Raw genomic sequence first — 25,056 nt, 5'->3', positions numbered from 1 at the left:
GGGTAAGTGACAGTAATTGCATGAAATGCCTGATGCAAATTTTAGTAACATAATAATACAAAAGTAAAATGAAATTTTTAAATATAGATTATTTTAACAGAATGAAGGTAAAAGTTCCTTAAATTGTTCCAGAGTTCCCTAAACAATTCCTGCAGTGTACCTAATGACAGAACCTTTTTTCTTCTAGTAGTCCAGAATGAACAGTGGACATGTTCTTGAAATGTCATCAGGACCCAGGAGCCCAACGTTTCAATATACATTTTTCAGGACCTACACTTTTTATCCCGGTGTGACCCTAGCACTGCCGGGAGCATTAACATTATAACAGACGAGAAATTTCATACTGCTCATTTTCAGTCCTGGGTGAGGGGGACAGTGTGCACGCGAGAGAGAGACAGAGAGAGAGAGATTTGGATTCCTTTTTTTGTGATTTTCAAGTTCAATATCAAAGGTCATGTGAAGGAAGGATGTCTATAGAAACTCGGTTAGCGTAGCAGTGACTGCTAGATGACACACTTCGGTTAGCAACAGCGTATACGCACAAGATGAACACTGTGTTTCTCTATTATGCATTTTAGCTACCCTCACACATTTAACAAAAAAACATGTAAACATTACTGAAAGCGGCAATATGTAATATTTTTTTAAAAGTTTTTAGGTATGTGTTTGTAGTTAGCTAGTTGTTATAATGTTGTTATGGTACATGGTCATGTGAAGGGGAGCTAAAGACATCTGTTGATCTCACTAACCACACAGAATATTCACCATGTGGCTCTATGCTCACCATGTTCATCCTCCACTGGGACCACCCTGGGATGAGGAGGTACTTGGCACTCAAAACGTAACCCATGAATGCGGTCAATACTTCAAGGGATGATAATTCAACAAGATGAAAATCATGCCGATGTTTACTCATCAACCTCATGGAAAGAGTCACAAGGTTGGCTTATCAGTGCAGCCTGAAGTGAGTCAGTCAGGAGAATGTCGTTGGCATGGAGACAAGTAAATTATGTCATATTTTAGATTTCTTGGTGAAGTCACTTCTTCCTCCAAGTCCAGATCACAGACACTGACACACCATTGGCCAGCAGGGGCAAGGAAAAAATAAATCCTGTACTCCCAGACAAACTTTTTCTTCACTGGTTTGTCACTTGCCGCCTGTTCAGTGCTGGGCCCCCTGAATCGGCTCCATCTCCACCTATCCTGTTGCTCTCTGTCAACCTGTATTTGAATGATGGAGCCCAAAGGCCAGGGAGTTCTTACTAGAGCCAGATGGCCAAGACTCAGGGTCTGTGGGGGTAGCTTTGCGTCCTGGTGATTTACCCCTGACCTGTGACAAAAACAGTTTTTTTATGAACTGATGTCTTCATGTTATATGTGTGATTAGGTCTCTATGGCACACAGTAATTGATGTGTATTTTCTGTACTGGCACACGATTATTCACATTATCAATATTGATTGATATCAACTCTTAATACATTTATACACAAGTCAACTCGTAATTACTTTATACACAAGTATGTATTTGTTCAACACGATGTACCTTGCGTTCCGTTCTGCGGCACGTCTCCGTGGCGTGAAGGCGGTCTGCGAGGCTTGCCACGCCCTGCTCCAGCGTGTCCAGTGTGTGCTGCTGGGGGTCGTGTCCACTGAAGCTGTTCCTCAGGCTGCGTAGCGCATCATGTACCAACTGCAGCTCCTCTGCCTGGTGACATGAACACGTTTGGACATATGAGTGAGAACAGGAATTAAAATACATAATATTTAGTGCTTAATTAACACAATTAAGGCAGCTGTCTGGGTTTTCTTCTTATTTCTGTTGGTGCATATGTAAGAAGTAAAATATCTAAGGGAATCCAACGTACATGTGAAACGGATCTTAGCTGAATTAAATTCTCAATCTTGCAAAGGTAAAGATTAAATCAACATGAAAGAGCTTTACCAAGCACCTATATATGAAATAAGACACTTTTTCCGTACCCCTCTGTATGTCTTGGGCATGGATGAACCGGAGTAGCCATTGTTGTGAGCAACAGGGACCTGGACCCAGGAAGAAGATAATGTTAGAAATTCAAACCCAATATCAGGACAATATTTACATTCACTGGGTGAGGTGAGAACTGTGCACTGGATCAGCTAAGATAGCCCTGCACGCGGTACCTCCTCTGGAGTGTGATTGTTCATCAGCTCCTGCAGCATACGCTCCTTTCGCTCTAGCTCCCTCTGTAGGCTTGTCTGTGAATTACACACAGTCATGAGCTGAATGTCTGTGAGTGTGCATTGAAACATCAGAATGTGGGTTAAAACAGGGCAGGGGCAGTACCTTCTGGTGACTGCTCTCAGCAAGCTTCCGCAGGGCATCGTCCAGTTTGGTCTGCTGCTGCTGAAGCAGCCTATCCTTCTGACTCAGTTCTTTCTGTGAGGACAGGACACGTCAGCAGATTGCTAACTACAATAAACACGTCTCGCCAAAATGCATCAACTCATTGGCGCGTGTCAGAGACCCTGGAGTTGATTACTCAAGCATTACAATAGAGTAGTTTTGGCAGTGTAATTTTAGGCATAGCTGAACTAACCTTGTAATCACTGAGTATTCTGTTGCGTTCCTCCACTTTTCGTTGCATCTCCACCTAGGGAAAACAGTAACTATTAGATTCTGTGCCATGTCTATACGGAAGAGAGAACTGAATCAATGAAAAACACATTGTTAAACTCACATTCTGACCAGTCAGTTCATCTCTGGCCATGTTGGCTCTTAAAAGTTCTTGTTTCAGTTGTAAAACAGACGTCTCTTGTACTGCCATTCTCTGCTGCAGGGCATCCTACCAAGAACAAAAAACACTTGTTTTGACAATTGAATCTAGTTACAAGTATTTTTTGCTTAAGCTACAACCGAACGTGACCAACTGGTGATCTTAAAGGTTTACCTTTTTTTTTTTATATATATATATATATATATATATATATACTTTATTGCAAGTTTGTTCAAAACATAATTTTCTTCTGGTCATTTATAGATTCAGCTTGCAGACATTTTCTTTTCTTTTTTTTTGTGTGCATATAAAGTGATAACATAAAAGGTGATATTTAAGCAAACAGATATGTGTAGGGGAAAAAGTAAAATACAAGGTTTACCTTGACGCCGAGCAAGTTCCGTGCCTCTTGTTTGAACCTCGAGAGCTCCCTCTGGAGGGCAGACAACAATAGAAGAACTTTATCGGTTTGGGAAATAGATACCCACCAAATAACCACGGTGTTAAACAGGCATAGAACTCTGCATCGTCATTTATTGCAATCCTAGCTTTTGTAAGTGTAATCAACTTCTTTCAGTTAAATGCATGTAGTAAAGGTAACATTTGGAACCTGAATCATCACAAACGCAAATGAAGGGCAAGAGAAAGACAATTTTTTATTTGACTGAACTTAACATGACACTACGTGCACATTTCCACAAATATGTCTGATTCTTGCTCAGGACCACATTTGCAGAGGAACTAAAAGCCTTTAATCCTTTCAACAATGTAGAAGGGAAACATACCTTCAGATCCTGAGTCTCTTCCATACTCTGATCCAGCCGACTTCGTATTACGACCTATACAGCACAAGCGAACAGGAGAGAAATCCTCTTAGCTGCTAAACAAACAACAGAAAAAATGTGTGTAAAAAAGCCTCAAAGATCCGTGTACGGGGACGAAGGGAAGTCTGTGTCCACACAGAGGTCTCTCACACAGGTGTTTCAGCTCGGAGGGAAAGAGGAGGGAGAGGAGACGGAGTGAAACCATGCCCCTGAAGTAGGGGAGAGCCAGTAAATGGTTAGGAGTGTAAATGGATATGTGGGGCCCCATGGAGACAAAGCAAAATTCACCAGGGAGGGAAACTGATCTCCTGACATAATAGGTAGGGAGGGAGGGTGGAGACGGATAAGGAAAAGGAAAGAGAGACCATGGCAGCTTGTAAAAAGAGGGTACACTCGTCTATAACTCACTTTTATTAACATTTTCAAGTAATGAAACAAAATATACTAAAACTAACAAACAACAAAAACAGTGAATTGCAGATTAAAAATAAAAAAGAATAGAAGAATGCAGAGAGAGACAAACGGATTAAAGGAGTCCCACAGAGAATGAAGACAGGAAGAAAGCTGACGGAGAGGTCATTACCAGCTGCTGCTCTGCATTATCCACTCCCTCAGCAAAACCTAGTGACACGTCCTGCTCATCCTCTGGCAGAGAGCCATGGAGAAGCAAAGCCTACAAAACCACAGGTTCACAAATAACACACCAATCCCAAAACACTACACTCACTCACTCACAAAAAGTCACACACTTTTTGACCACAGCATTAAAAGGACATGCATGTATGCACTTGGTGATGGGGGATCGTGATAAGGAATCATGTGACCTGCTATCAGGCTAAACACATTTTACTATCAATAGCGTTGGCATTCATATTAAGCTGCCTGACAACTCCTTGAGGTCAGTTTAGTTATGTTTCATTAAGCTATTTTTGCTTCACTCTAATTCAGTTGATATATAATACATGCAATACAAATTTCCTCATGGATAGTAATGGTATCACAAAATTGTATTCAAATTCTAATTGGAAAAACAAACCCATGAACTTGTAAATGTGTAGTGTTTTTCCACACCTGTAGGCTGGACACCATCCTTCTTGCGTCCTGCATCTCCTTCTCCAGTTGTTCCTGCTGCTCACACAGCTGGTCTTCCCACATGGAGACTCCCAATGATCCGTCAGGCCTAGAGCCAGTCCCCTCAACAAACGGCGTCAACTTCACCATGGAGACTCCCAAAGATCCGTCAGGCCTAGAACCAGCCCGCTCAACACACGGCGTCGACTTCACCATGTCATCTGGAAGAGTCAGAGGCAGGCCATGTATGAAGAGCATCCTGCCGACAACCGTCGAAACACAATGGTATAATATACAGTACTACAACAGCTGTCCTATGTGCAGACAATTACCTGATTTAACTGCTTCCACAGCTTGGCTTTTAACACCCTCTCTCTTGTCCTCTGTGACACCAGGACTCTGTATAGGGCTGGATGACCTGAGACTAGTGAACAGGCAGAAACAGAAAATACCGCACTGATAAGTCAAGGGGACTTGTTTATTTTGTGAAGTCTCTATTTATGTACAGAGGAGAAAATGTATGGGAAATCTCTTTGCTGTATAAAATTACGCTTAATATATAAACCTTAACTCAACCAATTCCATAAAAAAGCATTATGACAGACCACATAGACATCACAGTCTACATAAAATACAACTGGGAATACAGATCATCAATAAAACAAACCACAAAACCAAAACAAACCACCCAAAAACAACACTCGCCAGAGTTGCCAGAGAGGGTTGCCACAGAAACGAGAGGGTTGCCACAGTAACATCAAGTCCAGACAGAAAAAAAGGTGTTGGGTACAGTAATGCTGTTTGATCTGAGAACTCATCAATAATGCAAAATTGACCCAATTCAAAGTGTCTTGCTTGCAGGTCAACTGTTATGAATTATTGAGGTTCTTCCAAAAGCATAAGGAGAGCATGCATGTGTACTGCATGCATGTGAAGTGTCTGCTTACAACCAGGTCGTTAATATCAGTATGCATTCTCTTTGAGCCCTAGGAATCACTGTCCTGATCTGGGGGTCTGGAAACAGTCTGGGAACAATAACTGTCAATTTATGGAGTCATTACCTCTGGTAAATAATGTCTGTTTATTCCACAAGAGATAGTCAAGTGGAGCCCTATCAATGTGGATGCAGACTGGTTGCCATGTGCATTCATTCAGCACACACACACACACACACACACACACACACACACACACACACACACACACACACACACACACACACACACACACACACACACACACACACACACACACACACACACACACACACACACACACACACACACACACAATAGAAAACATGGGCTATGGTCTACAGTGGAAACCTACATTGCATTTTAAAAAGCGACTTTGATTAATATTAACTCTATCTGTTAAACCTCAGTGAAAAACTAGATGTAACACAGAACAACTGGCACTTCAATATTAACACTGAATTGATCTTTGTGCTATTGCCATGAGTGAAAGTTTCAAAGTTAACATATTTACCAAAATGAAGAGAATATAATTGTTTCCGAAATAAATGTAGTAGTTGGAAGTTACAATTCACAAATATATATTTAACATGCCTTTAAAGCCTACACGTGATATAAAATGTCTTTGCTTAACCTTTTATTCAGAAGGCTCCAGAATTAGACTTCTACACTAGTAAAAAATAAATGGGTTTAAGCAAAATCAACAAAAATAACATGGACGATGCAACAACACCAAACCGTTTGGTGAGTTAATATGTAGCCACCAGTCTGTGTGTAACTAACTGTAAAAGATGGTGCTACCAATAAAGCAGAAAAAACATTGTGTTGCCTGCCTTAAGCAGCATGTGGGACTCTTGAGTGATAACCATAGTCACGGACAACCTTTTTCTCACACGCCACGGTTTCCTAAGAAATTTCACAGTACAGTTCTAGTGCCTAAAACATCTGATTTATACTATGCAACAGATGGGAACCAAATCATTGGTTAAAGGATGTATTTGCTTAACTGCATCGTTGTAAGAACACTTGTGACCCCCAATAGATAAAGCTAACTATGGTTAGCTTCTACTCAACTAGTGAAGTTGTTGACGCATTAGCTAAGTGATTTGGTTTGTAGTCCTGCTCCTGCAGGATCCTGGAGGAAGGACGATCCGGGATGGGTTAAAAGCAGAGGGTGAATTCACAGCAACCTCAGGCCTGCGTGCGTGTGTGTGTGTGTGTCCTGGATCGCCTATCATATATAACACGTGTGTGTTGCAGTGAATCGCTTGTGCAATAAAAACTGACTTGAAAGTCAGCCTTGTTTAAAAAAAAAAAAAGTTTAGTCCAGTATTTCTCGCTGTTAGCAGATGGATAGCAACAGGCATATTTTAGAGATATAATGGGTCTAAAGTCTATAGAGACAACATACACATTAATTGTAGTGTACAGAATCTAATGTGGGGTCTCTTAAGAGTTTATTTAACGATCACAGGTGTTATTTTGCCGATTTTCCAAAAACCCATCAATTCTCTCAAGAGGGTCAAGTCCACCCCCTGATGACAATAAATATTCTTGTCTGATTTGGTAAATGTCTTCTGTCACTGATCGCTGATTAGTCCGTCCTACAGAATGGCTCAGCGATTCATCTTGCAAAAAGGGTTTCCAGAAAAATGCAAGAGAAAAATGAGCTGGGAGCAATAGGCGGGCAGTGCCAGGCTGGCAAGAAATGACAACTGAACCTACGCACATAGATCCAAGGGAAAACATGACTGTTCCCTAAGGTTTGTCATAGAGGGAAACAGGATTAAGTCTTCCTCGTGGCGTATTGTAAGTGTGAAAGATATTCTGTATTAGTTTTTATCATGAGTGTGTTTTTAAGTCTTTAAATGGATTCTCCATCTGTTTGTTTGTTCTCTTGAGAGGAATGCCGTGTCTAAGAGAAAGAGGGATGTTAAGATTTAGACGCGCCATAAGATGTTTAGAGATAGACTGAAATAGTGATTGAGGATGCCATGTGTTTTGTGAATTCTTCTCTATTGCTGTGTTTGAACTCAGGAAGTTGCCCAGGTTATGGGCTAAGAGGTCTTAGGTTAAATTCCCATTATTGGAGGGAAAAGCCAGGTGGCAAAATCGTTTGGGACAGGGGAGTGTCTTCATGTTTAAACTGTGTACCTAATTTTGAATAAAGACCAGGCATTTCTAGTTGGGAGGCAGTGTATGATTCTGGAGAAGTCCAAGTCACTACACTCCTCTGGGCCAGAGTAAATGTCTGTGATTGACTATATTCTGGTTTGTGTGAGTCTCATTTCTGAGGTAATACAGTCCTGGTAAAGGGTGGAAAATTCCCTGACAGTTTTTGTCCATCGAGCCGGATCTCAAGACGGGCCTGGAGCCGACGGGAGCAGAACTACGGAAGCCGTAAGTCGATGCATCGCGCTGCCCAATAGCTTGGACAGCAAAGACCCTGCGTGTTGAATTCATGTTGGGCCGGTTGATGTCTTCTGCCCCCGCCGAAAACTACCCTGACGAGATCCAAATCCAGATGTGACTCACAACAGAATATTAAGTAAGTAGCCGGGGGTTTACTGAATATACAGACTATAGCTATTAGGAGATCTGGGAGATCTCGTGAGATCGGGGATCTCACACAGAAATTTCTGCCTTTAATCAGGGATTAAGGGGTGTGCATGGACGTCTGTATGAATGTTGTGTGTGTATGGAGTAAGTGATTGAGCAGAATTAAAACAGTAAAATCTCTGTGGCAGCGGACTGACGTCTATGTCAGCCTAGAAGGTCCTGTCCCTGGAGATTTTGTTGATCCATGAGATATTCTGCTTAATCCAAAAAAACTCACCATAATTATGGGTAAAAATGCGTCAAAACCGCAGGGTTGTACTGGAGACAAGAAGTATATAGAGAAGAAACATACTGATAGTCACACGAAGTATGTAGATCGTTGGATTAAAAAACATAGTTTCAGTGGGAAACTAGTTGTAGAAGATTGTGATAAATTATGCAAAGACATAAATAAACATCACAGGGAAAAGAAAACGTTAAAAACGCATCACAAAGACGAACTCGCATGTGCTGGCGTCTGGTTAACAGAGGCGAGAGAAAGACTTAATGGTATTAAGCGACGAAAAGAGAATCTATTAATATCTGCTCTATCGAAAGAGGACGATACGTTAGTGATCAGTAGATCTAGATTCTTACAGGCACCCGTCCAGCAGCAGCAGCAGCAACAGGAATTAGCTCAAATGCCACCAGCGCAACAAAATCCGCCACCCATTTTATTACCACAGCAACAAGTAGTAGTGCCACCAGCTCCACCACCGTTTTCACTACCAGAACTTCCAGTAACTCCAACTCGCACAAACACATTAGGTGTTGCTTTGTATCCACCGTTGCCAGATACTCCACCTAGCGTACCTCCGCCTTATGAACATCCAAAACGCACACGCCATACTCCCATTAAATATCGTGATTATCACATGGATGCGGGAGAAATATATGTTCAATCAGAAATACCAAAAGGGCTAGAGACACATCAGTTCCCGTTAATTGAACTGCCCAATCCTGCTTTCATTCCTGCCGACCAGGTAGGACCAGACAATCCTAGAACAATGCTGGTTTATCGCCCTTGGAACCAGAAAGAAGTTGATAATGCGGTAAAAAGTGTCCCGGAACACAAAGAAAGATTAACAGATTTTCTCCAAGGCATGGAGGCATTACGGGATATGTATAATTTAAATGCAAGAGAGGTTGAGTGGATTTATCGGTCAAAAATGAAAGTTGATTGGGCACGCGTGAAAAATGAATTTCAAGTCGCTCCAGCCGGCGCAGGCGCAGCTCCACACGCAGCTGGCAGCCCAGAGCTGAACGCTCAGGTTAATGCGTTGCAAGCAAGAATTCGTGCGACGTTTGCGGGTCAGCCTAATTACACTAAATTAGGAGAAATAAAACAAAAAGACGGCGAAACTGTCTATGAGTTCAGAGAAAGGTTCGAGCATGCCTTCAGAAATTATAGTGGGTTAGGAGATGCAAACGGAGCCAAAATTGCGATATTTAATGCGCATTTGAAACAGGCATTATTGGGGGGTTTCAGGTCTGAGGTCAGAGAATGGCTTAATAGAAATTTTGTTGAACTTCCTACATCTACTCTTCCAGCTTTTATGACACAGGCTAGACATGCTGAGAAAGTCACTCTTGCAAGGAAAAAAATCAGGGAAGACCAGAAAAGTGCTGAAGTCTTCATTGTTGCCGTTCAGGCTGTGATAGGAAGCAGTCCGATGGGAAGGGGTCGAGGAAAGAACAGAGGAAGAGGGCGTGGTCGAGGACAGACTAGGTTTGGAAGTAGAGGAAAAAGTCAGGATAGGAGAAAAGATGGATATGCACCTAGAAATAGGGACAGAGAAGGAGAAGAGGAAGAAGAAGAGAGAGAGGACAGGGATAAGTGTTATGCTTGCGGAGAAAGGGGGCATTGGGCGAGAGATTGTCCCAATAGGGAAGATTCATGACTAGCCACAGAAACCAACAGTAATAAACAAGCAGATGAAGGAGATGAAATTACATGTGATGAATTTTTAGATTTGGAAGACATCTGCTTGTCTACTAGTGGAAAACCCGAAATTACTCTGTTAGTGGATGGAAGGCCAGTCAATTTTCTCTGTGATTCAGGGGCATGTAGAACTGCGATAATGGATGGGAAAAAAATTTGACGAATCAGGCGAATATGTTTTAGTACGTTCCGCGAACGGACACACGCAGAGGCAAGCTCTCACTAAACCTATTTGGATAAAGAATCCAATAACAGGAGAATCTGTGAAAGCACCCTTGATTGTTTCACCCTCGTGTCCATTTAATTTTCTCGGACGTGACGTTATGACAAAACTAGGTTTAGCCATTTACCCAACGAAACAAGGCGGTATGGAGGCTAGGCGCTGCAACAATGCTGATATCTTAATAGTGGAAGGGAGGGGCGTTCCTTTCTATTATTGGGGACTAGGTGTACCAGATAAATCTCCGTGTAACACAGCGAGTGCCTTGTTATATGAAGCAAAAAAGGTAGTGTCTCCTCAGTCAGTTTTTAAACACAAAAATGACATACAGGTCATTTTACGTTATTCAAATGACGGGAGACCTGGCCCAGACCCTCAATATGACGAATCAGTACAAAATCTGGGCCCACAGAAAGTTGTAATCACGGCACTCTGTTGGAGGGAAAATGCGTGTATGTGCACTGTCACTCTAACACCGCAGGCTGACAATCTGGTGCGCTCATTGACCCCAAACATACTATTGTCTAAAGCTCCCGACGAGGAATGGCAAGATAATAAAAAGCATATGTGGGAAATTAACAGAGCGCGTGACTGGAAAGACATGGGTTATTCTCAATATAGTCCAAGTACCGGTTGGTGGAGGAAAACGTTAAATTTCGTTGTGATTACCACACCAGAGACAAGAATGAGTGATCCGAATGAAACTAAATGAGACATGTTGTTAACTTCGGAAGAAGAGGCGGCGTTAAGTGAAATAACTGATAAGCTGTGGTCCAAACATTCTACAGATGTGGGAAAAATGACTGGTGTCGAGCCCGTAAAAATTAAAGGCAAAACGGAATACTATCCTCGCGTAAAACAGTACCCTCTGAAACCAGACGCCCAGGCAGGCATCGAGCCACTTATACAAGAGTTGTTAAAAGCTAAGATTATTCGACCATGTGTTGATTCACCGTGTAACACGCCTATATTCCCAGTAAAGAAAGCAGCGCCCTCTAGTGGTTGGCGAGTTGTGCAGGATTTGAGACAGGTCAATGAAAATGTTGTTGCACGAGCGGCTAATGTCCCGGATCCTCACACATTATTGAACCAATTGGACCCTGAAGCAAAATATTTTTCTGTAATTGATTTAAGTAATGCATTTTGGTCAATACCAGTAGACGAAGCAAGTCAGTTTTGGTTTGCGTTTACTTTTAAGGGTAAGAGATACACTTTTAACCGTTTAAGTCAGGGCTATTGCGAGTCACCCACAATATTTGCAGATGCCATACGTAATTGTTTAGCTGATTTTCATCCACCACAAGGTAGTCAAGTCTTATCTTATGTAGATGATTTATTAGTATCCTCTAAAACACAAGAGCAGTGTAAAAAAGATACTTTATCTCTGTTACATTATTTGGCAAAAACAGGGAACAAAGTCAGCAAAAATAAATTGCAACTTTGGGCAACGGAAGTAAGATATCTTGGTCATACGTTGTCTGGAAATGGAAGAACTGTAAATGCGGAAAGAAAGAAAGCTATATTGGAAGCTCCTAAACCTATGACTAAAAAACAAATGATGTCATTTTTAGGATTGTGTAATTATTGTCGACAATGGGTACCCAATTATGCAGCATTAGTAAGGCCTTTGCATAATATGATTTTCTCTGAACCAATGGCGCCCCACGATAAGGTTACGTGGACTGAAGAGGGTTCAGAAGCGTTTCAATTAACAAAAGAAAAAATAGCCAGCTCGACAGTACTGGCTCTTCCTAATTATGCGAAACCTTTCGTTCTCATGGTTGATTCCAGACATGGATTCATGACATCTGTTTTGCTTCAAGTATGGGGAAGCAAAATGAGGCCTATTGCTTTTTATTCGACGCAGCTAGATCCGGTAGCTCGTGCTACTCCAGTATGTGTGCAGGCAGTGCTCGCAGCTGCATTAGCCGTACAAGTTTCAGCAGAGATTGTGCTGTTTCATAAACTCGTCGTAAAAGTACCCCATGCAGTGTCAATACTTTTACTACAAACTAACATGACTTTCCTTTCCCCTGCTCGACACTTATCATGCATGACTCTTCTTCTCTCACAACCACACATAACATTGGAGAGGTGTAATACACTGAATCCATCCACATTATTGCCAATACCTATTGATGGCACGCCACACATATGTCAGGAAGAAACTCAAAAGATTTTGAAACCTAGGATTGATCTGCAGGACACACCCCTACTGGGGGGACGTGTGATTTACGTTGACGGCTCTGCAGGCAAGGATGAGAGAGGGAGGAACTTAGTAGCTTATGCAGTCACTAGCCTCACTGACATAGTGGAAGCAAAGAAATTGCCTTCTAACTTATCTGCACAAGCAGCAGAAATAATTGCATTAACCAGGGCATGTCAGTTGTACAGAGGTCAGGAAATGACAGTATTTACAGACAGCCAATATGCTTTTGCTGCTTCACACATTTTCTGTGCACATTGGAAAAGGAGAGGTTATTTAACTTCTACAGGAAAAGAAGTTAAACACAAGAAGTTGCTACAAGAGCTACTTGAAGCAATACAATTACCTAGTAAATTAGCTATATGCAAATGTGAGGCACACACAAATAGAAATGATGACATCTCAAAAGGAAATGCTTTGGCAGATAAGGCAGCCAAGCAGGCAGCTGGTCTGTATCTGACACAAGACACAAAGGATGACTTTTTGATTAACATGCAACAACAAGCACCCAAAAGTGAACAGGAAATATGGATAAAACACGGGGCGACGCTGAAAGATGAGGTTTATGCCAGTCCAGATAAAAAACCCATCCTGCCACGATCTTTATATAAATGGGCAGCAATTTTGAGTCATGGTGATACTCATGTATCAAGTGGAGGGATGGTTAGTCTAGTACATAAGCATTATACAACATATGGATTCATAACCTATTCAAAAAAATTTTGTTTGCAATGTGTGATATGTATTCGGCATAATTCACAAGGGAACCTCAGGCCTAAGAGGGGCGTTTTCCCCAAGCCTGACTATCCTTTTCAGGTTATACACATGGATTATATCCAATTGAGTAAAGCCAGAGGGCTGGAGTACTGTTTAGTTATAATTGATGTGTTTTCTAAATGGGTAGAGGTATTCCCTAGTTCAACACCAGATGCACTTACAGTAGCAAAAGCATTATGTAAAAGAATAATACCAACTTTTGGTGTACCACAAATCATAAGGTCAGACAATGGTTCACATTTTGTGAATGATGTGCTGGACAGAGTGGGACAACAATTAAAAATTGATTTGAAAAGACATTGTGCATATCACCCACAGAGTGCTGGACTTGTTGAAAGAACGAATGGTACTGTAAAATCTAAACTTCGTAAGGCTATGGCAGAAACAGGTAGACAATGGCCTGATTGTTTAGATTTAGTGTCTTTAAGCATGCACATTACCCCAGCTCAGGGTCAACTCTTATCACCTTTTGAAATACTGTACGGTAGACCATACAGAATACCAGATCTCACTCCAACTGTAAGAGCCAACCCAGATGACATTCCCACACTAGCAGATTATATGAAAAAAACTTTACTGACTAGAGAATGCAAAGAACCGAATACTGTTCCAGTTTTCTCTGTGTCCCCACAGGTACAAGGACAGGTGAAGGTGGGAGACTGGGTGTTCATCAAAGTCATCAAACGAAAGACTTGGTCTGACGACAGATGGGAGGGACCATACCAAGTGCTACTTGCCACACCCACTGCTGTTAAGATCGCAGAACGCTCCACCTGGATACATCTGTCACACTGTAAACTTCGTTCATTATTTTAGGATGCACCACTAACGTTGAGTAGCATTTAGTGGCTCCCTGAGGGGGTTGAGAAATCTAGATCTTTTCCGTCTGAACGTCACTCAGCTTGGGAGGTAGTGCCCCAGTTGTAGATTCTGCTCAACATAGTAGATTTGGTGCATCTGTGTTTATTATTTTATTGTTTATTGTGTTAATTGTTTATTGTTTTTCGGTACACATCGTATAACTCCCTTATAACAATGTATAAGCTGTTACTATTAATGATTACTTCAGGAGTAATGTTGGGTTTATGCTCCTCTACAAATTTAATGGAGAGAATCCATAAGAGATGGATTTCATATGGGGAACATGAGGCCATGGGAAACGTTACTCATCCATATTCTACTAATTCATGGTACAGATATGCATCTTTGCAAGCTAGCAGACGTAATAGGACAAATTGTTATGTATGTTCTTTAATGCCAACTTCCTCCTCTCACCCTAGACTTGAAGCTAGATCACTTTCATACCAAGCCACTATTTGTGTTGGAGAGAGGTGTGCCCCAGACAGCTGGGGCTACGAAACGCCATCTTACTATCCAAACGGTACCCAGATGCACGATGCATGCAGCAATACACACCCCCTAGAAGAAATACAAAATGCTACACCCTTGCTTTCACCTTATGTGACAGTCGACTCCATATTTCCAGTATGTTTTGTTAATAATGGAACAACAAATGTAGGCTCTCTAAGACAGAAACAGTGTAAACGAACTATCACTCCTATTACCTCAACAAGGTCTGTACCCTGTCCGTGGGGAAATGTTTCCTTATGTAGGCGCTGGAATGGGAGGCACTGCCCCTCAGACAAAGGTACCCCTACATTGAGAGATGTACTGTGGGTATGTGGAAGTCGTTTGTACAGTCACCTTCCTCCACACTGGGGAGGCGTTTGCGCCCCCGCCCAGGTCACGGACCACACCTATGTTGTTAGTGCTACCTCACAGCCAGAGTTATCTCGTAAAAAGAGATTTGTTGTTAAGGATCACGACAGCATATGGGGGACGGACGTTCCCGAGGACCAAAAGATTTGGACTGAAGGACACAAGGTAACTTTGTCTCTGTTTCCATGGGTAGGAGTAGGTAAACTTTTGTTGAGGATGGAGACTCTGAACTATAGGTTGGGATTGTTCGTTAATGCTACCTTAGTCAGCGTGGAAAGCCTTAATGATGAAGTATCACAAATTAGATTAATGGTACTACAAAATAGATTAGTCTTAGACCTGCTTACTGCGGCTAGTGGAGGGGTTTGTGTTTTGCTGAATGACACCTGCTGCACCTGGATCCCAGATAACGTACAAAGCATCTCTGTTTCTGAAGCCTTACAGCAAATGAAGGCTGTTTGTGATGCTATAACACGTGAGAAAGTGGTGGATACTCCTTGGTGGAATCCTTTTGCTTGGCTTATTTCTGGTGCATGGTGGCAAATTGTGTTGAAAAGTCTGTTACCTCTTGTGGCAATCTTTATACTTTTTTGTATTTTTATGATTTGTATTTCTACATGTATTAAAGTTCTCATTTCTAGTGTAGTACGTAATTCTATGCAGAATGTAATGTTGTCACAGGAATTGGATGCCCTGCTGTTTCATCAAGAAGATGATTCTTTAGTGTAATGATGCCTATGCAGAAAACCAAAGGAGATGTATATGGTTGATGGTCTATACTAGGATTATGATCATGATAAACAGGAGGGAAATGTGAAAGATATTCTGTATTAGTTTTTATCATGAGTGTGTTTTTAAGTCTTTAAATGGATTCTCCATCTGTTTGTTTGTTCTCTTGAGAGGAATGCCGTGTCTAAGAGAAAGAGGGATGTTAAGATTTAGACGCGCCATAAGATGTTTAGAGATAGACTGAAATAGTGATTGAGGATGCCATGTGTTTTGTGAATTCTTCTCTATTGCTGTGTTTGAACTCAGGAAGTTGCCCAGGTTATGGGCTAAGAGGTCTTAGGTTAAATTCCCATTATTGGAGGGAAAAGCCAGGTGGCAAAATCGTTTGGGACAGGGGAGTGTCTTCATGTTTAAACTGTGTACCTAATTTTGAATAAAGACCAGGCATTTCTAGTTGGGAGGCAGTGTATGATTCTGGAGAAGTCCAAGTCACTACACTCCTCTGGGCCAGAGTAAATGTCTGTGATTGACTATATTCTGGTTTGTGTGAGTCTCATTTCTGAGGTAATACAGTCCTGGTAAAGGGTGGAAAATTCCCTGACAGTAAGGCTGACAGAGACGGTGAAAACACTTATGGTAAATGACTAACCAGACTATAACATAAAAGATTGCAGGGAGCTCTGGCAGGACTTATTATTCAACCCAATCCAGCCTAAGGGAACACTGCATTATATAACGGTTTCAGCACTGCATTAGCTTGTGAAGCCTAAGGGGAGTGTGGCATAGAAAAGCACTTCATGCTGTAATGCAGTCTATATATGTGAAGGACAGATATTGGCCTAAACAAACCACTTAATACTTAAGATTTCTCTACAAATAATTGCAGGTGGTGCCTGAATTTACTTGCACAGCTTGGGAAATTTGCTGAGCGACTGATCCCTGTTCATGGTGACTGCAGTTTGACAGGGCAATACAACACTGAACTACTAACACAAGTTATGCTGCTGTGTTAAGCAAAACCAGGATAACACAAGCCAATTAAACTTAAAGGCAGTCTCCCATGACACTAGTGAGAACTCAGAAGGGAAAAACTTCCAGGGACCAAGTAATGTCTGAGGTCAGTGGTTGCTTGCTCCCCCCATAACTTATCAACACATCCCATGAGAGGACCTCAGTCCTGTTTCAGTAACTTTGAACAGATCTGGAGCAACTACAAAAAAGACCCAACATGAAGACCGCTTATCTATGTGCTATTGCTAAATTACAGGAAACTCACTGAAACCCCTATTTACTCTCTTGACCCAAACTATAAACGATTCTCATGAGCAAACAAACTGCTGGACCAAAACTGCAAAAGCGGATAAGCGCTCAAGAAGATTTTAAAATAACAGAGAAAAAAATATTTCTTTGTCAACACACATTTTGTGACTTCACAATCATTCTCCTTGCAGACAGACAGATCACAGTATAATTTTTAAACAGCATATTCTCACAAAAATAAAACAGCTTGATGCACAGCTAGTGTAATTATCATACATTCTGTGAAAACCATTAAGGGTTTGTATGACCAAATACTTAATGTAAAACAATAGATCTCATGACCTCATGTTTGAACAGTCTGCTAACTGCAGCCCATCACGTGTTGCATTCAACAGACACTTCCTGGTCTGCTATGCTGATCAGTAGATACTGCCTTGTCTCCTGTGCAATGAGTCATACTTAAGGTAAAGTGTTCTAACAGAGTTGCTGTAAATCAGCAGTTTATCTTTGCCACTGAGGTTTGATATAAGATTTAAAAATAATAATAAAAACATAATTAGTCAGGCAAAAAGGATTAGCACAGATTTACATAATCTTACCATTTTATTTGTTTGGCTCCATGTTGCTGTTGATGATCTATGCAGTTACCCACTGCTGCCTCCGCTGCTCCTGTTAAGCCTAAGGGGAAGCAGCAGCGTGCCCAGCCACCATCATCTCTCTCCTGCTCACCCACCTCCTGCGCAACCCTGCCAAGGGGCACCGGCCTGGGAGCAGGTGGGAGCGCACCACAGGAGGAAGGAAGGGCTAAGTGGGAAGTTCAGAGGGAGCTGCAAGAGCCCCCTTCCCCAGTCTATCCGGTCCGTATTTCCCTTCCTACAAGTTGTCCAGAGGCTTCACAACAGCCACAACTGGCTCTCAACAACTGGTTCTCAACAACCTCGCTGATCAGCTCTGAGCAGACAACACCACTCCCACAGAGTCCACAGAAATGGTCCTTTCTTTCAGCCTGAAATAAGTCACATGTGCTAATGGTGTTTTCATGCTGTTCTGCCTCTAACCTGAGGAACATCAAAGCGGAGCACCACTCTGTCCTCAATGCAGCTGCATCCTCTCCTCCTCCCACCCTCCTCCCTCTCTCCGAGGTCCCTCCTGGCTGCATTAGTTATCTTCCATTCATAAGCAGCGTTATTCATCCACCGGCCTCTCTCTGTCTATAAAGACATCACCGTCTTTGAGGGACAAAACACAGTGAGGTTGTGCCTGTCAGGCTATTATGCCTATCTGGCTCTTTCACTTTTCTCCACGCGAAGATGGCTCAACCCTCCTGTTTACCCTCCCCCGTCTCCTCCTACACACCCCCTCTTTCCTTCATCCCTCTCTCTCTCTCTCTCTCTCTCTCTCTCTCTCTCTCTCTCTCTCTCTCTCTCTCTCTCTCTCTCTCTCTCTCTCTCTCTCTCTCTTCTCTTCTCTCTCTCTCTCTCTCTTCTCTCTCACTCTCTCTCTCTCTCTCTCTCTCTCTCTCTCTCTCTCTCTCTCTCTCTCTCTCTCTCTCTCTCTCTTCTCTCTCTCTCTCTCTTCTCTCTCTCTCTCTCTCTCTCTCTCTCGCTCTCTCTCTTGCTTGCTATCTATTTACCCAGTACTCTTGAACTGGCTGTTGCATTGTATGTATTTAGAAGTATTTCAACAGTGAACCTAAGAATTTGTTATTTGGGTTTTTTTAACACGTTAGCTGACACTTAACATGGGCTTTATTCAACTAATTACCTTACTAATTATATGCCAATACCTTAAAGTGAAATCGTGTTTTTTCTATTCTTTTCAAACAGATCATTTTGATTTTCCAAAACACAGCTCTATCGAAAACAGCTGGCCACAAATATGTGAGGGGGGGAAAAGACATTGCTTGGCTCCTAGTCATCCAGGCCACTTAAACATCTCATGGGCATTGCTTAGCTGGTGACAGAGAGGTCTCTGTTGTTATGCAGCATAACTAAAAGACTGATTTTAAACAGATTGTTAGATTGTTGGTCACACTTGCTACCAAAAACATGCGTATATGCCATAAAGCCAGCTGTGGCAAAGAAATAAAGAAACAGCTCCACTGCAGGATATGACCCACGATATTAGTACCAGGAAGTTAAATACTTTAAATACACTGCTTAGTGAGTGATGAGCAGCATGATCAGCTGTAGGATAAATACTTCTGTACTGCCTCAACCCTTCTGTATGAGTGATGACGTACATGCTGTGATGTTGACGGTACTTGAGCTAAACTGTTCTGTTATGCACTGTTGAGTTTTGCATTCTCTCTGAACATCTCTATAGAGGAACAGAGAGCTGCCTTGTTTTTAAATAATCGGGAGAAAAACATTGCATTCTGTCAGTTCTTATCTTTGTACATAGCATGTGATAAGATCACACTGCAAAAACAGGCATCTTTGAACTCTTGTCTTATTCCAGTTGATATGACAAAAGGAAAGCTGTGGAAAGGCCTGACAGTGAAATATTACGCAACATGCCTTCCTTCCCTGGGGAGCCATGGACCCTCCGTGCTATGTGTTATCAATCTTCACATTAAATGAGGACCATTTCTGCACACAACTCCAAACTCTGCCTCCCTTGACCCCAGAGCCTTGGAACACATAAGAAGTGTGAAAAAAATAACAATCCCAGAAGTGTTTTCTGTCATCATGGAAAAAAAACATGGTAAAAAAAATATAGCCATGCTAAGCTGTCTGACTCACGAGGGCACAGTGTAGTACATCTCATCCAAACCATCAAAGCCAATTACAAAGTCCTCATGACAGCAGCCTTACCCACAATCATTTTAATGCTCCTCTCACAAGACTTAATCAAAGAATAAAATGTTTGTAGTGAGGCGCTTTAGGGTTTGCCCACTTATATTAGCCCAAACAAGGCAGCCTATGAAAGAGGGCACACAGTGCCACGGAGCAGGCCGCTGGGTCCCACCGACTTTCAGTATGCCAGCATTGTTCCTGTATAATGGCCGTAATGATGCTGGCAAACGCCAGCAGCGTCACAGAACTCCTAGTCTTGTGCTTCACGAAAGTGTCCTCAGGAGCTGGACATTAAAAAGAAATGGATACAACCCAAATCTCTGTGTCCCATTGCAATCACACACACACACACACCAACCAACCTACATGTGCAAGACAAACGTGTGTGTGAATGTTCAGAACTGTGATGCAAATGCACATAAGACTTCCTCGTACCTGGGTGACTTTGCGTCGGAATCTTCGTCTACTTCCTCCTTCTGTCCTTCGTACTGTTGCACCAGAGCCCTCACACTCCAGCATGGGTTATCAATCTCCTTGGCAACAATGTTGCCTTGGCTGCAAAAGGTAGGTTTTCAGCGTTCAATGTTTACACTAACAGGTCAATAATCTGGAAAGGTACACTCCAGACAACTAAGAGCTTACAATGACACTCTTTAAACTTTGTATTTACTAACTGCAATGTACACATATATGATACACTTATAGATTATTTTCATAGTATTGTCAATCAATATTCTGAGGAGTTTCCAATAATTTTGTTTAAGTCCTGAAGTAAACTTTTTTGATCTTATGTTTGAACTATGCAGAGAAGGTGGTTGAGCTTGTGTAGTTCATGCCTGATCACTTCATAAAGGTGCAGTAAAGTCTGATGTGCAATCCTTCTGTATTCTGACATCACACATACATTAGAAGTCCATTCATGGCTTTGGATCTGTGCAGTATACCCATATGACAACCAGATGGCACTAGCTTAACTGAAACCAAAACTAATAGATCCTCTTAAAACGAGAGTGAGCACATACCCCACTTGCTCACTAATCCTATTAAACACAGAGTTACCAAGGAAGAAACTGAGGGATACATGTATGTTCTGTTTGAAATTGATTGGAACTGCAAATGCATTAGTGCATTTCTTCGCCTTTCTCTCCACACTCCACACACACTATGGGCATAATGTTTCACCTTCATACTAAAAGGTATGTGAGGGTTTCATCGAATAATATTCCATGAGGGTTATTGTCAGAATGCAAATATGACTTTCGGGAAATAGAGCATTGGTTGTCTGGTGTTCATCTGTGATCCAGGTATGGTAAAGGAGCTGACAGTGGACAGTGGAATGCCGTATAGCTCACCTGATCCATTCCTGCCTCAGGTGGAGCAGACAGCGCCCGGAGCGGGAGGCATCTTGCCGGGCTACCGCAAGTGCTGCCACAGCATTCTGTGCCATTGCCATGGTAGAGTGAGGCCTATGATTGGGTGAGGACCCAACTGCGCCCCGACCTGTGGCAGCACCCGCTCTGTGACTGGCTGAAGCAGAAGGCTTGAAGTGGGCTGCCAAGGCCAGGATCAGCCTCATGGCAGACTTGAGATTCCCGTCCACAATATCTAGACACATGAGACGGTATCAGCACCAATGACAATGGCTGAGCTACTGTGTGAATCTAGAGAAACAGTCAGCGTGACAAACAATCACTCAGTGGGGCACACACACCTCGAGCGGAGGTCTGTGGCATGCGTATCCGCTTGGAAGACATGAACTGGAGAACCCTTTCCACATTCTGCCTCTTTTCTTGGTTGTCAAGGGGGGCGTAATGAATGCCATCGAGGAGCTCACCAGCTGACAAGATGTTCAACGATGAAACAGGACAAACAGTAATGACTGAGACAGAAGACAACATGACTACATAAGCACAACAATCTGTTGATGTCTAAACTCACCAACGATCTCAATGAGGTGTGCCAGCACCACGCCATCTCGGAGATCCTGCCGGAGGTCATGGACAGGGTTCACTCCAGGTTTCTTTCGCAGCTGCGCATTCACCCAGGACACATATGTTGCCACTTGTGGCTGAAACAAATGTCAAGTTGGGACGGCACTGATTATAGCGATCAGCAGTACAATAATGAATTATTACAGATTAATAAATGTAAATAATCTTTAAAGAGTGTTGCATCATTAAATCACAGTGGAGATAAAAATGCACATAATGCACAACGAAACATTAAACTGATTATCAGAGAAATGCTTTTACAACCGATATACACCGCAAGCTTTAACAACAAAACATTTCTATACTTCCCTCTAGGTTCTCACCACCCATCATCCATTGCAATGGATTTTTAAATCAATGTATGTTTATCTGCCTTTCAAACACTTAGCACAATGCGTATTTGTGGGTCATGTGTTACATTTGTGCACAGGCTAGGGTGCATCAAATTACAATGCAAAAATTAAATCTTAACATATCATACATATCGTCTGGGGTTGCGTTTTGTTCGGACACACATAAAAATCACTGGGAAGTTTTGGGAAAATTCATTGAGTTTTAGAGGTGGAACGCAGCATGTGAAAAATATATATCAAAAATGTACCGCTTTTATCATGGCTCCCAAATGTGTAAAAACTGATGTGCCCTTCCACCTTTAGAACACCACGTATCGCAAAAATATTTTGTATTTATTGTTTTTGCATGGATGGTAACACATTGAGCACCCAGACAGATCAATATGCTGGAACTGTGTATTTTGATGCACCCTTGCATGGGCCTTTTCTAAAAGCAACCAAGCAGGCATATCTTCCTAAATCTTGAGCTAATTTTGAACTCACATTGCACTGTCTGCTGGCAGTAGGGTGTCCTGTCCTAGTGCCTGCTTGGATAGCAACTTTCAAAGAAGCTTTACTGATCAGCACTCCAGGCTCACCCCTTCTGACAGGCTTAATCCACCCCCCTTTTACCCACACTAGTGCGTGCATCCTGGTTTTGGCAACAAGGATTAGACTGACTGGCACTTTCAATGCCTCGTCACAACAGAAGAGCTTAGTGTCCAGCACCCAAACTTCCTCCTGCACAACTACTGATCGTGTGGGCCCCACCCCATCACCTATGCGATTGCCAAACAGAGAGGACGGCAAAGTTTTGCCCCTTGGAAAATCTTTAATCTTTTTGTGATGTGATCGTCAGTACGGTGATGCTCATGAAAACCATCTTCACAACAAACTAAATGACAAGCTAGAGTTGATGCAGGTTGGGAACAGTAGGCCTTATCCAATCACAATTCTGAGAGGAAATCAGAATAAATTATTTAAAAATTATGTAGAATAAGCATAATCAGGTCATCGCCAAAGCAGACTTGGTAGATAATACCATTTGGTTATGTTTTCCAGAGCTACCATGCAAACTGACACTTCCTTTAACAATGCAAGAGAGCTTTGACATACACTATATAAATCCAATCAAGCTCTAAAAATGGCTCAAAGATCTTGACTGTTTATTTAGCTGTGGATAACAGCGGCTGGATATCAAACTGCCGTACGATCAGTCTGAAACAAAGCCCATTCTGTCCGAGGTATTTCTGTCACACTTGAACTCACAGCCGCTCGGAATGGTTCACTTCCCTGGAGGATGGCTTAACACAGGGTCTATTCAGTCTGTAAGCTTTGGTGGCTGCTGGCCTAGTTGCCCTGTGGGAATGGCAGGCTGGTCCTGTGCACAAGGTGGAATGAATGGGCAAGCTGTCTGTTCCCACGGCAACCCATCAGCTGAGCACCCACTGTGCAGCACCCATGTGCCCATGAGGGCTCTTTAGCAGTATGTCACAGCAACTTATTTCACCAAATAGCCTAACAACAACATTCAATGGGCTGTTCAAATACAAGACTGAAGGTTAACAAATATCCTTTTGCACATCCAGACAGTTTACATCTTAGTTACCGCCATTTACAGCAATAATAATCAAATCTATGAATGGGTGCTGGTGTTTGCCAAGATAAAATACTGTAAGATTTGGAGGGCATGAAAATCAAGGACACGGTACTGAATATACTGCTTCTACTGTTCTATTGTGTTAACTATTTCATTTGTTTGTGCGTTTTGAGAATAATGAACTTAACCTGTGCCCTTACTGGTAACTTCCAGTTCACTACAACAGCACCCATTGTAGCCTACAACCTAATTAGGTTCCAGACAGTATAACTGTATAATTAGGTTACCGCGTCTATACGACAATACCTGAGAATGCATTCAAAATAATCACAAAAGAAAAGATGACAAAACGTTTCTTTGGGGCCTTTCCACCACAAAGTTGGTGTTTTTTTTTTTTTTTTTTTTTTTTACATTCGCTTGAACTGAATACCACCTAAACCAGATTGACTTCAAATGAGTTTTGGAAAATGTCTAACAAGAGCTGATTAGCCGTCAAAAGCCTGTGCGAAAAGTGCGAACTTCCCATGTTCAAGTGCTGCTAATAAACTGTCAAAAATTGTATTTAACGACTATAAAAAAATCTATTTTAATATTTCAACACACCTCCCTAATTAATGTACATCGGGAAGTCACCGTTACACACCGTTTCCTGTCCTGAGACGGCCAATAAAACAACAGCTTGGTAAGTTACTTGCTTCAGCACTGAAAAATAACAATAACCTCCTCGCTATGAGATGGAGAACATACAAGAACAGTAAAATGACAGCGGCTTAATTAACATTGGCTAGCTTTAAACTTACAAACGATGGTCGATTTAAAAACATCTCATGCGAGTAAAAGAGGCTTAAGTTTTGTATGATAACCCGTGCACTGTACCTCACTGAAACCTTCCTGTAGCACGTCTAGTAGATTTCCTTTTGATAAGGATGCAATCATTCTTCTGCCTTAACATACAGAGACGTTGGGAGATCACAAAACAACCTGGTCAGTCATATAGATGTATTGGGCACACAAAGAGAGGTGCAAGGAACACCTCAGCCTACGGGATGGCCATATGGGCAACCCCCGTTAGCTTGCTATGCGTGTAACAGGATACGAGGTGGACTAGGCTCAGATGGAAATGACGCGCATGCGTCAGCTGTAGTTACTTCTGTGTTGTTATGGCTACAACCCAGAATTTAGTACCCGGGATGGTTAAATGATGTATCCTGGGTGCCATCCGTTTGTACGCGTTCCACTGATTGCTGCCTTCTCGCTGAAC

At 42.1% G+C, this 25,056-nt stretch overlaps 1 protein-coding gene across 1 annotated transcript; it reads right to left on the bottom strand.

Moving 5' to 3' along the window:
- Positions 1 to 1,216: 1,216 nt before the first annotated feature.
- On the bottom strand, positions 1,217 to 24,786 carry LOC308371287 (dixin-like; the record flags this gene model as incomplete). Its single annotated transcript, XM_080846132.1, has 17 exons — positions 24,672 to 24,786; positions 21,811 to 21,940; positions 21,584 to 21,709; positions 21,225 to 21,477; positions 20,308 to 20,427; positions 4,982 to 5,073; positions 4,650 to 4,870; positions 4,162 to 4,251; positions 3,540 to 3,593; positions 3,137 to 3,187; positions 2,719 to 2,823; positions 2,578 to 2,631; positions 2,325 to 2,417; positions 2,162 to 2,236; positions 1,982 to 2,041; positions 1,545 to 1,706; positions 1,217 to 1,330 (listed from the first exon to the last, which is right to left on the bottom strand). The coding sequence occupies exons 1-17, from the start codon at positions 24,729 to 24,731 to the stop codon at positions 1,217 to 1,219; spliced, it is 1,860 nt and encodes a 619-aa protein (XP_080702258.1). The 5' UTR covers positions 24,732 to 24,786.
- Between the last annotated feature and the right edge of the window lie 270 nt (positions 24,787 to 25,056).

This window comes from Sprattus sprattus (genome assembly GCF_963457725.1).
Source record: "Sprattus sprattus genome assembly, chromosome: 1".
Lineage (NCBI taxonomy): Eukaryota > Metazoa > Chordata > Actinopteri > Clupeiformes > Clupeidae > Sprattus > Sprattus sprattus.
Note: the sequence above shows the minus strand (reverse complement) of the source record. Positions and strands in the feature narration are given on the sequence as shown.